Here is a 15,631-nt window from a genome sequence, read left to right as displayed (position 1 = left end):
CCAAAATGTCTCTTATCCCAGTCATCAACAGGGCATTAAGAACACTCTAGGAGTTCTCCTGAACCCCCCTGAATATATTACAGAACTGGTCTAACAAAGGACTTGATAGATAAGCAATCTGTAAGAATGTTATACAATGCTTAATTATTGTCATAAATTTTGTTGTAGCACTGGGGAAAATTTTGTTATGACTGATGCTGGTCGTACATTGTTATATAATCTAAATTTTATTGTGTAGTCCCATGTGCATCCTCACTGGCACACGCACGCACTTTAGCACTACATGCACTTACTATGTCCCACTTTATAACCTCAAGCAGCATTAATGATTCACACAGCCCTCCTCTATGTATTGCAGTGGTGGATCTAGGGGGGAGTGCTCTGGGCGCCCCCCCCCCTTTATTTTTTTGTTAAAACAAAAGAAATAAGAAAAAAATGGGGGAGGGGTGTGTGTGCGCCCCCCCCCCCTTTAATTTTACAAAGGCGCTCCCTCTTTATGGAATTCCTGGATCCGCCCCTGTATTGTGTACATCAATGTATGTTACATGAGGTCAGCCATTTCTTCAAGCTATGCTTAACATGGCAGCCATTTGCACTTTCTAGCAGTCACATAACTCGATATCTATGTTCCCTCACAATGCAAGATGAACTCAAGTATACTAGTATATGATTTCTGTTTGAGCTTCTTCTTCTTCTTCTGATTAAGTCTGCCTCCTTCAATAGACTGAAGATTCTTGCAGACTGGTGCTATTTACATTATAATACAATTTATTTACAGATATTTACAAGCACATAGAAAATTTGACGAAAATAACTAGCCACTGTGATCAACCAGTAGACGGTTTCGAAATGATCCCACTTTCACCTTTTAATTTCTGTACATCATTAAGCAGTTGGTACTAGTTAGGCATATTTTGTCCGTAGTAAGCATCAGTGCATTTCTATCCCATTCACCCATCCCCAACCCAAAATGAAGATGTTACGTGAATTGTGACTTTATAACCATGATGCCCTGTACGCATACCAATACCATCCAACTCGCCGTTGCCATGACAGCGGTTGGTCACACGTCAACCCACTTGAGGATTTCTGCTCCGGCATCACGCGATTTGCATTTTGATTAAGATACGAGTATCCATCATCAGGCCACTCATTTTTTTTTTCTTTGCCAGAAAATTAAGTATTGGCCCATTGCATTCACATGGGTGAAAACTTGTGGTGGTGCATAATTTTGTCTTCACCGTGTTTGTAGTGTGGAATGCCACTTAACTGTTTCGTAATACAAGCATTGGTCATTGCAGTGTGTTTTATAGAAAGCATAAAGAATATATTGTTATAAAGTGTGACTTTAAATCTAATGACTTGATAGAATTTTAGGAGATGCAATGAATTTTGATCGAGAGTACTTTCAGTTTGTATTAAGTTTATAATGACCCAGTGGAATTGTAGGAAATGCAAGGGAATTTTGATTGAGAGTACTTTCAGTTTGTATATATTGTTGTAGAGTATGACTTTTAAAGACCCAGTGGAATTTTAGGAAATGCAAGTGAATTTTGAGTGAGAGTACCTTCAGTTTGTTCAAAATTAGTGACCATTAGTGATCACGTGGGATCATGAGTGACCATGTAATTATATATGACTATTAAAGTATAGATAGGATGACAGAGCGGTTAATGTATTCATAATCAATTAAAGAGATGGTACACTATTGGTTGAGGTGAGGACTGGGCTCTTAACTTTTTGTAAGATACCAAGAAACCAGTTATGAAATAGTACAGAGCATACCATTCTAAGAGAAATTCAAAGTTTATTTGATAAAAATCGGTTTTGGAGTTGCTGAGATATCTGAAAACAAAGTAAAACAAAGTGATCATAATAAAAGATGGGTCCCACCTTTAATTAGGATTACTCTTTTTGGATATCTCGGCCATTTCAAAAACAATTTTCATCAAATAAACGTTGAGGGTACACTTGGAATTACATGCTCTTTTCATATTTCATAAGAGGTTTCTCATTATCTCACCAAAAAATGTTAGAAACCTGAAGTTTGGCCTCAACCAAAACTATACCATCTCTTTAAGCCTGCCAAAGACCATTCACTCTCGAAACATCTTCAACATTGGTTGTGACACATGTATTTGTCTGTGAAGCAAAGTCTTGTGAGTGAGAATGCATTCATCAAGGAAAGTTCGGTTTCGCCTTTTGAATTATGGGAAGTTTTGTCATGTAATGGGGCTTTGGTGCTGTACGCTTCCATAATCTGTATGGTATTATATACTATAATGAGATCAAGAAGAAAGATAAAGGGAAGTTGTTTATCATTTCCATGTTAGGCTGCATAAATAGGTATTGAGTATCTTGTGGGACATATCTTGTTTGTAGATTGTACAGTCTCTGCTGAAGAACCTGTGTTTACATTTTAAAGGACAAGTTCACCGTCATGGACATGTGGGTTGAGTGAATGCAGCAATATTAGTAGAACACATCAGTGAGAGTTTGAGCAAAATCGGACAATCTGTTCAAAAGTTATGAATTGTTGAAGTTTCTGCTCAGTCACGGCTGGATGAGAAGACTAAGTAAGCTTGTGATGTCACATGAGTACAACGATATAAAGAAAGAATAAAGAAAATTCAACATATTTCCATTTTTCTCGCATAACAAAAGAACACTCGACTTCTCTCGTTCAGAAGGCAGGGGGAATAATATTACCCTTAACATACGTCAGCAGCAAATCGAAGAAATATGCACTTTATTCAAAAAGTAAAGTTTTGTAAAATTCTCTTTTTATTTTCCTTATTTAGTTGTACGCATGTGACGTCATACACTGTAGTAGTCTTCTCATCCAGCAGTGACTTCACAGATGCTTAAAATATTAATAACTTTTGAACGGATTATCCGATTTTCCTCAAACTTTCACTGGTATGTTCTACTAATATACATGTAGCTTCATTCTCTCAATCCTAATGTATATGAAGGTGGACTTGTCCTTTAACTATACACTCGCACGTTTCTATCAAAACTTCACTACTCATTATGGCCTTATGGAATCATTTGATATCAAAAGTTACGGAGGATGGCTAATTTTGCTACTGCCTGACTAAGTAATGTGCATTATTTGTTTTATGAAATGATGACATTGCTCTCTGGTTAGTGAGTGAGAAAGAACATTTGTCTGCACTCTATAGAAAAATTTCCGAGGAGATTATCAAGCACATTCCAAATTACTCCATCTGGGGACATGTTTCTCTCTTTCAATACAAAAATGTCACATTTCGACCCCAACATTGTAGTCACAATAGACTTCAAATGTTCTTGATGATAAGGGATCACAAGTTTTATTCGTACTCTAAGTTAGACTAGTTCACTGGGATTAAAATAGTAAATTCTAACAAACCGATTAGAAAAAGATATCTTTGGCATCAGGCACAAAAGTATGAAACGTACTGAATTTTTGGGAGTCATTTTAAGTATTTTTATATTTCCTTGATTGGGTGAGGTGATGATGTAACTGCCTCACAATTTGCCCATAGACCTGCGTGCAAATCTTCACCAAATTTCTTGAAAAGTAATTTAAGAAGACAAAGTCATATCTCTCACATCAAATTATCTTTAAAGGCACTCAATCGTGGCGAGTGGTTTGTGCGGCACGGAGACGAACGCAACACGCTGCCTCCCCCATTCTGTATCAAATGTAGTGACCCCGAATGAGAATAGCGCTGGCTCAATGGGTCAGCGAACAACACGCTAACCTACAAGAGCTCTATGCTACAAATTTCTTAACCCAAAATGGCTGTCCGAGCGAGCCACGAGAGCTTCCGAATGGACGCACACTCTCAGTGCGCATGCGCATGAAGAGAGGCCAAAAGAGCCACGCGTCTTCTGGCCTCTCTCCTCCAATCACCGCAGCTCGCGGTAACAATGCTTGTGTATGATGCGCACACACACACGCACACACACACACGTGTCTCAGTGGCAGCATTGTCCCACACGTTGATGGATATAGCACCGAGTCTGGCATTGCGCAATTGCATGCACAAACTTCGGTCGTTCGGAGTTTACGTACCATAAGGGATGGCGATCGGCTGCCTTTAAGTTGTAATGATTTAGCATTATGTATATGACAACTTTCGAAAGAGAGGGGTTACTGTTCTTAAATCAGTTACAAACAAACAAATAAAGCCCAGTGTTTATTTTTATTTATAATCTAATGGGATAGTCATGAAGTGATGACATTGTTGTATCATCTTATTCTAATGTTACTGTGGTCGTGACTGTCAGGAGTGTTGGACCAAAATAGCATATTTGACAAAACAGATGAGACTTCAAAAAAGTCCAAAATTTTTCAGATCTGATTGCACAGTATCTTTCTGTATCGTGTAGAGTGACTTTATTTTCCTTAACGAAAGTCAACATATAACGTTGAGTCGAACTTTAATTTCTCTCACGATGACTCACAGTAGGTACCCTCCCACCTAGATGTGACTGTGACTGCCCCCCTAAAGTAGCAAAATGTACCTTCGCTTGTCCAAGTGCGGGCGAGTGATATATTTGGTCCCCCAACCCCACCAACAATTTCAGCAGGAGCCAGCTTTCTGTTGGCACCAGACGATGACACATTCAAGCTTTTTATGGAAACATGCTCTCCACCATGGAACAGTGCATTTTCTTGAAGTCAAATGGCCTGACCTCATCTTAGAGGGGTGATTCCTTTGCTAAGAACGACATCCACAACAACGACAGTGGGCTGCATAACAAGTAACGAGAAATTCAAGTACTAACAATTTGTAAACTAGACAGGTTAAATGGAAGTGTCTGCCCCGCTCTGCAAGATGAGGCCAAAACGTGGGCAAGCTCTAAAAGGGATGGTGTAGTATGGGCTGAGATGGGGCTTTAGGTTTCCAACTTTTTTTTTATGTGAGATATTGAGAAACGTCATGCAATATGGAAGAGCATACAATTCTAAAGACGAATTCAAAGTTTATTAGATGAAAATCAGTTTTGAAATGGCTGAGATATCCAGAAACAAGAGGTCCTAATAGTCCCGCCTTTTATGAGGACAGATTTGTTTTACTTTGTTTTGTTTTTTTTTGGATATCCCAGACATTTCAAAACTTATTTTTATCAAGTAAACTTTGAATACCTCCTAGAATTGTATGCTCTTTCATATTGCATATAGGGGGTTTCTCAATATCTCGTAAAAAAGTTACCATCTGAATCCCCCATCTCGACCAAAACTCTGCCATCCCTTTAAAATGTACTCCAGTGCCAGACTGGCTCATGTGGTGAAACTCTGCAGCTCTTCACACTTCTCCCTTGTTAGAACAGGGCTGTAGCATTAAGTGGTTGGAAAACTGGCCCACAACCAAATTCGAAAGGAATTAGTTTTGTGTAGTTAGTATGATAAGTACATACGATTGTTTCATTTTCTCTTTGTGATGGTATGTTTGTTTGTTTTGTTTTGTTTTTGCATTGTTCTTCATTTTCTTTTCTTTTTTTAGGGTTGGTATGATATCACATATAGCAAAGAGGATTGTTGTTTCGAATGGAATGTTTTGGTTTTGTTATGTTTCTTACTGTAGTGGCTTGTTTGGATTTACATTGGAATGCATAAGTTTGCCTCTCCTTTTGTGCCTAATCCGAGAAGAAGACTTTTTTTAGACTTATATAATCCAGGGGATTTGTATTCTTTTATGAAACACATTCCTGTCAGGTATTGTGGATATTATGAATAGCAGACAGTTTGTGAAATATAACGTGCAAGCATAAAGAGGGAGGGGGAGTAGGCTTGGTACGTGCATGTACCACTAGGTCTACATGTTTACAATGGATAATCTGTATTGATGTCTATGTTAGTGTGAATTCTTGTGAAAGTATCCAAGATTGTTGGATACTACAGAAGATTATAAATTATTTATCCATATCTTTAACGTGACCATATGGATGCCATATCAGATGAGAAACTAACACTAATATTCACCAGAGCCTTCTTGTTTGAGTTTGATGATATTGTTTTCTGATTATATATATATTTTTTATTAATTGTGTCAATCAAAATAACTTTCTTATGATTACAACATTCCTTTTGAATGTGAGAATGAGATTTTGACAGATAACTGGTCTTATGTGTCATGGTGCCTTGTCTGATTGATTTTACTTTTGGGTTGAATAGTCTTTTCTTTTAGCCCCAGGGCATTTTTTTTTTGTTAGTGTGTGAATGTGTATGTGTGTGTGTTTGTGTGTGTATGTGTTTATTGTCCTGTTTACTGATGTTGCCAGCTGTATAATGAGCAAGTTTTTTGTTCGCCCAAGTGACCTCAAAGCCATTTACACCGTGAAAGTGTCAGGAGTTACTGCGCCCTCTGAATAATTTGTTGACTGAGCCCCGACTTTTCGGCGATAGCTGAGGGACAATGCCACGGTTATGAATCACCAGGCATAGGGCAGGCACACGGTTGAACTCTCCCCGTCCTCACAGTACTCCATCATAACCTGTCAGCCTTAATTGCATGTACTTGCAAGAGTTTTGAATAATCAATTACCTTATTGATTCTCTTTGCACCCCTGAAAAGTGCCCATGTGTGATGAGATTACCAGCGAATGAAAACAAGAATATTTCCCCCCCCCCCCCCCCCCCATGCGACAAGAGTTTGGAGCTTTATACAGCTGTGTAATTTCGACCACTTACAGATTTTTTTTTTTTTTAAGTCTCTTGCATTTTTTGCCCAATATCTCTTTGCTCATATTCTGCACAATTAATGCTTTTGACATTCAATCCACATATTTTTTCCCCATGCATATGCAAAAAAAAAAACCCCAAATGTATGCCAACCAGAAAAATTGGAGCTCATTTCCTCAATATAAGTCTGCATTTAAGAAGGGATATGTTATACATTGTAGATGAAGATGATATTTCATTTATTTGAAAGGATAGAATACATACTGGAAGACCATTACTGGTTGAAATCATAGATTTTGACTCCATTTACAAATTTGCATGAATCTTCCATATATCACAGATCGTAAAATATTACTGTCATGATATTTATGAGATTTTTCTTGAAAAATTCATCATCAGAGGTGTGAGAGAAAGAAATAAAAAGGTGAAAAAGAAGACATTCAGAATAGGTAACCTTTATCGTAAAATTTCCGAAGCCAACGTTCAGAGGAATATGAGGGTTGAGTGCATGAATCATTCCTGTCTACAGCCAATCAGCAGAAAATATACTTTATCTCGCGTTACTGTCATTAAAATGCTGAAGTTTGCTGGATTCATCATTATTTGTGCCATTTTTAGCTAACCCAAGTAGAGTCAAGTAAATTCTTGCAATCCGTCCTGTGCCATGAATGAGAAAAATTTTACTCTTATTTTCCTCTTCTTCTTGAAATATGGTAGTAAACAGGAATTATCAATGGAGGAAGTAGTAAATAGGTTGTACAAACCCAGGTCGGGGGGGGGGGGGGGGGGGGGGGGGAGAGGAGGAGAATAAAGCTAAAATTGAAAAGAGTTTTTAGTATTTACCAAGGTAAAGCATTGAAGTGTATGCATTACCCTCCCACATAGTTACAAAGAGCTATCATATCAGAAGACCTATTTTGCCATGTGGGAACAATGTGAAAAAAAAATCAATTTTTAGATTTTTTTTTCCTGTCATAAGCTTCCTGAGATTATGTCCCAGGTTTTATTTGGAGAATAAAGCTAGGAATGAAAAGAGTTATTCTTGTTTAAATTTACAAATGTACCATGACAAGCCTGTATAGTGTCAATGTATTGTTCTAGTACTGCGTGGTAACAAAAGCGGAATACATATTTTGTCATGTGAGAACAATAAAAAAAAAATCAATAGATTTTTTTTTTGTTCTTTATAGACATCCTCATATTATATCCCAGATTCCATTGGGAGAATAAAGCTAGAAATGAAAAGAGTTATTCTTGTTTATTTACAATTGTACCATGACAAGCCTGTATAGTGTCAATGTATTGTTCTAGTACTGCATGGTAACAAAAGCGGAATACATATTTTGTCATGTGAGAACAATACAAAAAAAATCAATAGATTTTTTTTTTTTGTTCTTTATAGACATCCTCAGATTATGTCCCAGATTCCATTGGGAGAATAAAGCTAGAAATGAAAAGAGTTATTCTTGTTTATTTACAATTGTACCATGACAAGCCTGTATAGTGTCAATGTATTGTTCTAGTACTGCATGGTAACAAAAGCGGAATACATATTTTGTCATGTGAGAACAATACAAAAAAAATCAATAGATTTTTTTTTTGTTCTTTATAGACATCCTCAGATTATGTCCCAGATTCCATTGGGAGAATAAAGCTAGAAATGAAAAGAGTTATTCTTGTTTATTTACAATTGTACCATGACAAGCCTGTATAGTGTCAATGTATTGTTCTAGTACTGCATGGTAACAAAAGCGGAATACATATTTTGTCATGTGAGAACAATACAAAAAAAATCAATAGTTTTTTTTTTTTGTTCTTTATAGACATCCTCAGATTATGTCCCAGATTCCATTGGGAGAATAAAGCTAGAAATGAAAAGAGTTATTCTTGTTTATTTACAATTGTACCATGACAAGCCTGTATAGTGTCAATGTATTGTTCTAGTACTGCATGGTAACAAAAGCGGAATACATATTTTGTCATGTGAGAACAATACAAAAAAAATCAATAGATTTTTGTTGTTGTTCTTTATAGACATCCTGAGATTATGTCCCAGATTCCATTGGGAGAATAAAGCTAGAAATTAAAAGAGTTATTCTTGTTTATTTACAATTGTACCATGACAAGCCTGTATAGTGTCAATGTATTGTTCTAGTACTGCGTGGTAACAAAAGCGGAATACATATTTTGTCATGTGAGAACAATACAAAAAAAAAATCAATAGATTTTTGTTGTTGTTCTTTATAGACATCCTGAGATTATGTCCCAGATTCCATTGGGAGAATAAAGCTAGAAATTAAAAGAGTTATTCTTGTTTAAATTTACAATTGTACCATGACAAGCCTGTATAGTGTCAATGTATTGTTCTAGTACTGCATGGTAACAAAAGCGGAATACATATTTTGTCATGTGAGAACAATACAAAAAAAATCAATAGATTTTTGTTGTTGTTCTTTATAGACATCCTCAGATTATGTCCCAGATTCCATTGGGAGAATAAAGCTAGAAATTAAAAGAGTTATTCTAGTTTATTTACAATTGCGCCAAGGCAATCCTGTTAGAAGTGTTGAAGTATTGTCCTACTACATCATGGTACCAAAGAGCTGTCATAGCAGAATACGCATTTTGATATGTCAGGATGATGTGAAACATCCTGAGATTATGTCCCAGGTTCCATTAAGAGAATAAAGCTAGAAATTTAATAGAGTTTATTCTTGTTTATTTACAGTTGGACCAAGGCGAGCCTATAGTGTCAATATATTGTCCTACTACAAGGTACATCGTACCAAAGAGCTCCATGTATCATAGCGGAATACATATTTTGCCATGTGAGAACAATGTGAAAAAATCAATAGATTTTTTTCTTTTTTTATAAACATGCTGAGACTATGTCCAAGGTTTCATGTCATATTCCAGCTGATTGTTCTGCAGCCGTGAAAATGCAATTATATCCCATTTCTGTTGTAGTGTACGGATTCAGAGGAACAAGTAAACCATGCACTACAGCGAATAAAAGAATAGAAGGCTGTGGAAGTGCTGTGGAAATGCAATTAGGTCCCACTCCTGTGATTTGAGAAAGCAAACTGACAATGCACTGTTGTGGATAAAAAGATGCTCTCTATGATGAATGTCAGAATGTTAACCTGTAGTTGCCATGGCAATGGCCCTAGCTATGTATTCTTGTGTTGCCATGGTGATATTGATAATCAAAGTCACATTAGCATTGATTTATTTAAACCTCACTGAGGGTAGTCTCTATGACATACATGTATATCAACATTTTGATGAGGTCTTCTACATTTTGTTTCTTCCGTCTGCAGGTGGATAAAGATTACGTGATGAGGGAATCAGCCAAAATAGAAAAAGAGTGAGTATCATCGAGGGTTTAACTCCCAATTTTCTCTTCTCCTTTTTTTTTTCATCAGTGTTTTAATTTTTTGCTTTCCTCTTTTTCGATTTTTTTTTTTAAATATCCAGTTTCATTTGTGGGCCAATTATTGGCCTTGATGAAAAAAAAATCCAACAGAATTGCATGAGATAATTTCTCTTAAATTGTATGGTATGTAAAGGTAAGTTTCTTTAGAAATTAATACGTTACTGTAATTATTTTATATGCAATATAATTTGTACTTTTATTACAGTTTCACGTATCATTCATTCTGTTTGTTTTTCATTTTCTTTTCTCTTTTTTGGTGGTTTTATGTTTGTATGTTTGTATGTTTGCTATGATTCTATCCATCACCCTCTTGATGAATAGACAGAAAAAAAGAAACGAGCTTGTGGTATAGCACTCAGAAGTGAGCCATCTTAAAGTCTCGAAGACGGACTAATTTTCCTTTAACATACATTTCTAATTCGCCCCAGCCTGAGAATACTCGGAACTAGTCTTCTATGGATTAAAGATTAGTTGGTGATTAGTACCATAAGACAATTTAGGGTTAATGCTATGTCCACAAGCCGCAAGGGGTCCCAACTTATAGTGGTTTCGCGTCGTGTGGAGACAAAAAACAACTTCAAAAGTTAGCATGACCTCTCCGTGAAACATATTCCCCCTCAGCTTCCGGGTCATCCTCCGGTGTGTGTCGTATACTACTGTATCTTTACTCATTATGGGTTTTTTGTGAGTGCTGCATGTGTGTATTTTTTTTTTTTCCGGTTCTGTGGTTTAATCATTGAGTGGGACTCTCATTTGAAAATTCAATCTTAAAGATGAGGCGTCGTGTGGATGTGTGTTGTAGTTTTAAACTGCAAGATAATTAGCGAAGTTTAAACCTTGGAAGATTACAAACATGGTGTGAATGTACCTGAAGAGACCGGTCTGCAGAGTCAGGCCACTAACAACCAGACCTTTTAGGAGTGGTTTCCCAGACATACACACATGCTCAGCTGTTGAAATGGAACGGACGCACCTGGGATATATTAACCCCTTTATCAGCCTTTCTCTTTGAAGGTGGAGAAATATGTGTTTATTCAGTAGAAGTGCTACAAGGACTCCAAAGTAGGGCAGATAGATCTTTGTTTGAAAGGTGTTACCAAGGTTGGTTTAACTGTTTGGCTTAGATTTCTACCAAACGAGTTTGAAAACTGTGTCACAAGCAGGGCATTTTTGTTGTTGTTGTTCCTTTGCTTCATTTTGTATGTCAGCATAGACATCTAACAAGTACAAAGTTGTTACTGTAAAGCAAGATATTTTTGCAGCATGAAATTTTCACATTATTGGAGCCGACGGCCTTTTTCATGGCATTGAATTTTTGCAAATTGTGACTGGCATTCAGTGCATACAGTGTAGAGAAAAACTTTCACTTGCATTTTAATTTTGTGAATCTTTGCTCTCGCAAAATTTATAAGATTAAAATGCATGCAAATATTTCTAGTTTTACAGTTTGCAAGAGGAGGGACAAAAATACCTTGCATTAAGAGGAAAAGGTACACATTATTTAGTAGACATGGGCTGTGCCTTTGGGATACAAGAAAGTGAATTCATGAGCCATAGTATGCAGTATACCCAATCTTTCTACCAATACCCTTGATTGTGACTTGAGATGTCATACATATATTATGTGTATACCAAGTTTTTTCCCAGTTCAATCCAAATTTTTGACAGTTTGCAGTGCCTCAGTGACTTAAAGAATATGCATTAGAGGTCAGTCCATCCACTCTCACGAGTTTAAAATCACAAATGTTCAGGGACTGAAGATTTTCTGGGCAGGTACACTGTAAATATATATATATTGAAGGAAGTTTTGCAAAATTTATGTTGATTGCTTGATACGGCAGGAAGGCTGATTGTGCCTGTAAGGGTCAAACTTTGTTGGCGAGCTCTTTGTAGACACAGCTGTCAGTTCCTGCAGCTCATAGATGCCTGTTCTCAGAAGTAAGGTTCACTCGCTGTTCCTAAACTTGAAGCTCAGGTTGAAAACTTAACCGTCGATGATTAGCTCCACTCATCAATTCTCTACGCGGGTTCACACGCACACCTAAACTTAAAGTTACAACTTACGAGCGAATCCCACTAGATGACCTTATGCCCATACAAAAAAACGCAGGTGGAGTTTGACCCAGATGCGAACGAGAAGCGAGGTTCATGCTAACTCACAAGCTTGTTCATTATTATGTCCACACCGAGCAAAACTACAAGTGGGGACCCCCCGTGGCTCGTGGAGAGAGCGTAAACCCTAAGATGTCTCGTGGTTCAAATCATCTATTAAAATTTAAGATTGCTACATGTAACTTTCGAGTTCGTCCACACGGTGCTAAACTACAAGCTAATCATCGAGAGTTAAGTTTTCGATTTAAACTTAAAGTTCAGGAACAGCGTGTAAACCTAACTAGAGCTACTGGTGCTGATGCAATGTGAGTGTATTCAGAAATGTATGTTGGTGTAAAATCATTTCAAACCCTGAAAAGTGAAATTGTACATATTCATCCGGCAAACTTTTAGTGTACAGTGATTGTCGAAACGCTGCCTTCCTGTATGAGGTCACATGTTTCGGCGAAATGGAAACTCACCAATCATCAGTCGTGATGACTTCCTCAAACCGGGTGGCTGTAAGATTTCATGAAAGATGAGAAAAACGGCCACCCACTACGGTAGAGCCTTTCACAGGTAGAGAATTTCTCAGTGACTACTTGTATTACCAAATTATTTGTCTCCAGCTTCAGTAGCCTGTGGCGAGGAATGTGCCTGTGGCGTCTTGCTGACATGGTTATTGCAGGGAGAGAGATTTAAAAAAAAAAAAATGAAAGGCCCATTCACACACAAAAGATATCATTTTTTTCTTAAATTGTGATGCAAAATTTCATTGTACAGTTTGACCTCGATTATCCGGCCTCCTTTAATCTGGAAATCTCTATTATCCGGACACGTTAACGCAGTGAAGGACCTTTTTTTCATCCAGAAATTGAGAAAAAACAGTGACTTTAAACTCAATTAAATTTTCTACAAAACTCAACATGTTTTACCTACAATATTCCCGCCAGAACTAACATAAAGTCACACCACATTATCATCATAAAAGTAAGCAGTCATGATCTATAAATTCACCATAAGAACCACCGTTGCGGGGTACGCTACCGGCCTAGCTGTCAGTGCACTGGGACGGCAGCTTGGACAGCAGCTATATACATTAACATTGTGTCTCCCATATCTGGCCAATTCGCTTATCCGGATGAGCGCCGGTCCCGACATGGCCGGATACTCGAGGTCGAACTGTATTCCTTATTGTTCACACATGACCACCCTACCCCCACCTAAAAAAGACTAATTTGGCTGCAAGCAAAGTACGTTAAATCTCCAAAATGCGCATGCCTAAACATTAGCGAGCTTTCACTACACAACAGGAAGATAGAGAGGACGCAGAATCAATCAGCAGTGACACTACCAGCAGTCAGACAGCAGTCCCTTTCCAAAGTAGTTTTGCTTTCCCATGGACGTAGAGCCGGCGGAGCAGTGTGACATCAATGCTTACAGTACGTTTACATTCCACGCTTCTTGCTGATTGTTACTAAGCACATCCTCAATCCAGACCAGATGCTATTTTAGCTAAGCATCGTTCTCGATTTCAGGAGGACGGGGAGCTATTCAGTCTTGCGTATGCGCAGAAGCAAATTTGAACACAACGTGATCAAGCCAGTGTCTGCGTCATGCTTGCTAAAGCTTGCTAATGACTGTAGCGTGACCCTGGTCACCCTACACTTGGACCCACAGATCTCTACATGGTCAATGCTAGGACCTAGCTTGGCGAGTTGCGTCATGGGAATTAAAAGTTGAATCTTTTTGTGTGTGTGTGTGTGCTATCCACACATACTGCAGGAAGCAAATTATCGCGAGTGTTTCTGAAAGATCGAGATGAATCGTTTTCCACATCGTGATGGGAATCGCGATAGTGTTTTCTCGCTGTGTGTGTCCACACATGAGAATTGTAGGTTTTGCATCATGTTACAAAAAATTGATTTTAAAAAATCATTGGTTTTGAATGTGTGTGAATGAGCCTTAAGTCTGGCTTGGTCTAATCACGTATCCCCCATTACAGAGTACTTGTGACAGGATCCAGGAGTTTAGGTCAGGGTCATTGACCTCCTGGATGGCTAAAGGGCATTCCTTTGTCTTTTCCACCCAATGTTGCCTGTCAATGACATATTTGTAATATTTCAGATATTTCCTTTTCCCCTTGGGGAAGGGGGGGGGGGGAGGGAAAGTTATTCTTTGACCTTTAATCTGTGACCTTGTTTGCTGGAGGATAGGCCAGCAAAGTTTTAACTGTGGTCAAAAGTCTAGAAATAGATTAGTAATCAGTGGATATGTTTCTTTAGCCTGTTATTCTTTAATGGGATTGATCAGATGTGGAATAGCAATTGGGATCAGTCATTTTTGTCAGATGCAGTATGTTACAAAGTGTCAGGATACCAAGGGTCTATGATGCTAAAGATTAGCAAACGTCTCTCTTGTAGAAGGAATGGGGATTGAGGATCACCTGCAATGACATGAATACAGAGTAGAGAAGGAAAGCGCAATCCACAAACACGGTGAGACAAGCAGAATATTTCGACCACAAATTGACCAAAATAAGACAAATCTTGAGAGAAAAATTGTATCCATTCAAATGCCTTGTGTTGTACTTTTATCCTTGCTATATATTCATCCGGTGGTAAAAAGGAAATAGTCTATCACAGGAACTATAAATTGTAGTTGAAATTGTCTAAATGCAGCACTATACAGGAAACATATCAGTAGTAGTAGTAGTAGTAGACTTTCACATTGAACTGAATGGCAAACACTGTAGTACGTCTTTTTGTGTTTTGTGTAAAAGATATGTTGATGTTCAAGTGGCACCTGGCATTTTCACTTTAAAACATATGTTTGGACTTGTAAACCTTCTTCAACATCTACCTAAGAAATGGGGGCAACTTTAGTAGATACTGCAAGGTTCCATGACATGCTTTTGTAGCAGATTGCAGTACAGTTCATAGCAGTACTGGTAATCCAGTGTGCATGTATTATTTGCTGCTGCCATGTTAGGCAAGTCTCACACAAGTTTTTCAATGACAGGAACAGCCCTTTTTTTCTCTTGAAAGTACACCTACATGTAGCATTTGAATATGGTAGCAAGCAGGTCCGTGTAAAGAAAAACTTTATTGTTTTCCATCCCCATCAAACACATTCCTTCAAGATTTGTACGGATGCATTTTCAGTGTCGGCTGCCTCCTGTATCAGCACTTTTAGTAGCTAACATACAGTTTACTGTGTACACCACATACAGTACATATTTTGTGAGGTTTTTATGCCTCCGCCACGAAGTGGTGCCGGAGGCATTATGTTTTCGGGTTGTCCGTCCGTCCGTACGTCCGTACGTCCGCTTTCGTTTACGCGATAACTTGAGTAATATTTACTGGAATTTTACCAAACTTGGTCCAAGTATGAAGTATGATGGGGCAATTATTTGATTAGATTTTGGG

At 37.9% G+C, this 15,631-nt stretch overlaps 1 protein-coding gene across 1 annotated transcript in view; it reads left to right on the top strand.

The window, feature by feature from the left end:
* Positions 1-15,631, top strand: part of LOC139731478 (alpha-1,3-mannosyl-glycoprotein 4-beta-N-acetylglucosaminyltransferase B-like) — a 119,697-nt gene that overhangs the window by 51,174 nt on the left and 52,892 nt on the right. The window contains exon 5 of the mRNA XM_071642362.1: positions 9,997-10,043. Coding sequence (XP_071498463.1) covers positions 9,997-10,043 — 47 coding nt within the window. The remainder of the gene's footprint in view (positions 1-9,996; positions 10,044-15,631) is intronic.

This window comes from Diadema antillarum, unplaced genomic scaffold (genome assembly GCF_040938485.1).
Source record: "Diadema antillarum isolate AM-2024a unplaced genomic scaffold, OU_Dant_1.0 seq00000375_RagTag, whole genome shotgun sequence".
In the NCBI taxonomy this organism is placed as follows: domain Eukaryota; kingdom Metazoa; phylum Echinodermata; class Echinoidea; order Diadematoida; family Diadematidae; genus Diadema; species Diadema antillarum.
The sequence above is the reverse complement of the archived record's forward strand: the minus strand, read 5'-3'. Positions and strand labels throughout refer to the sequence as shown.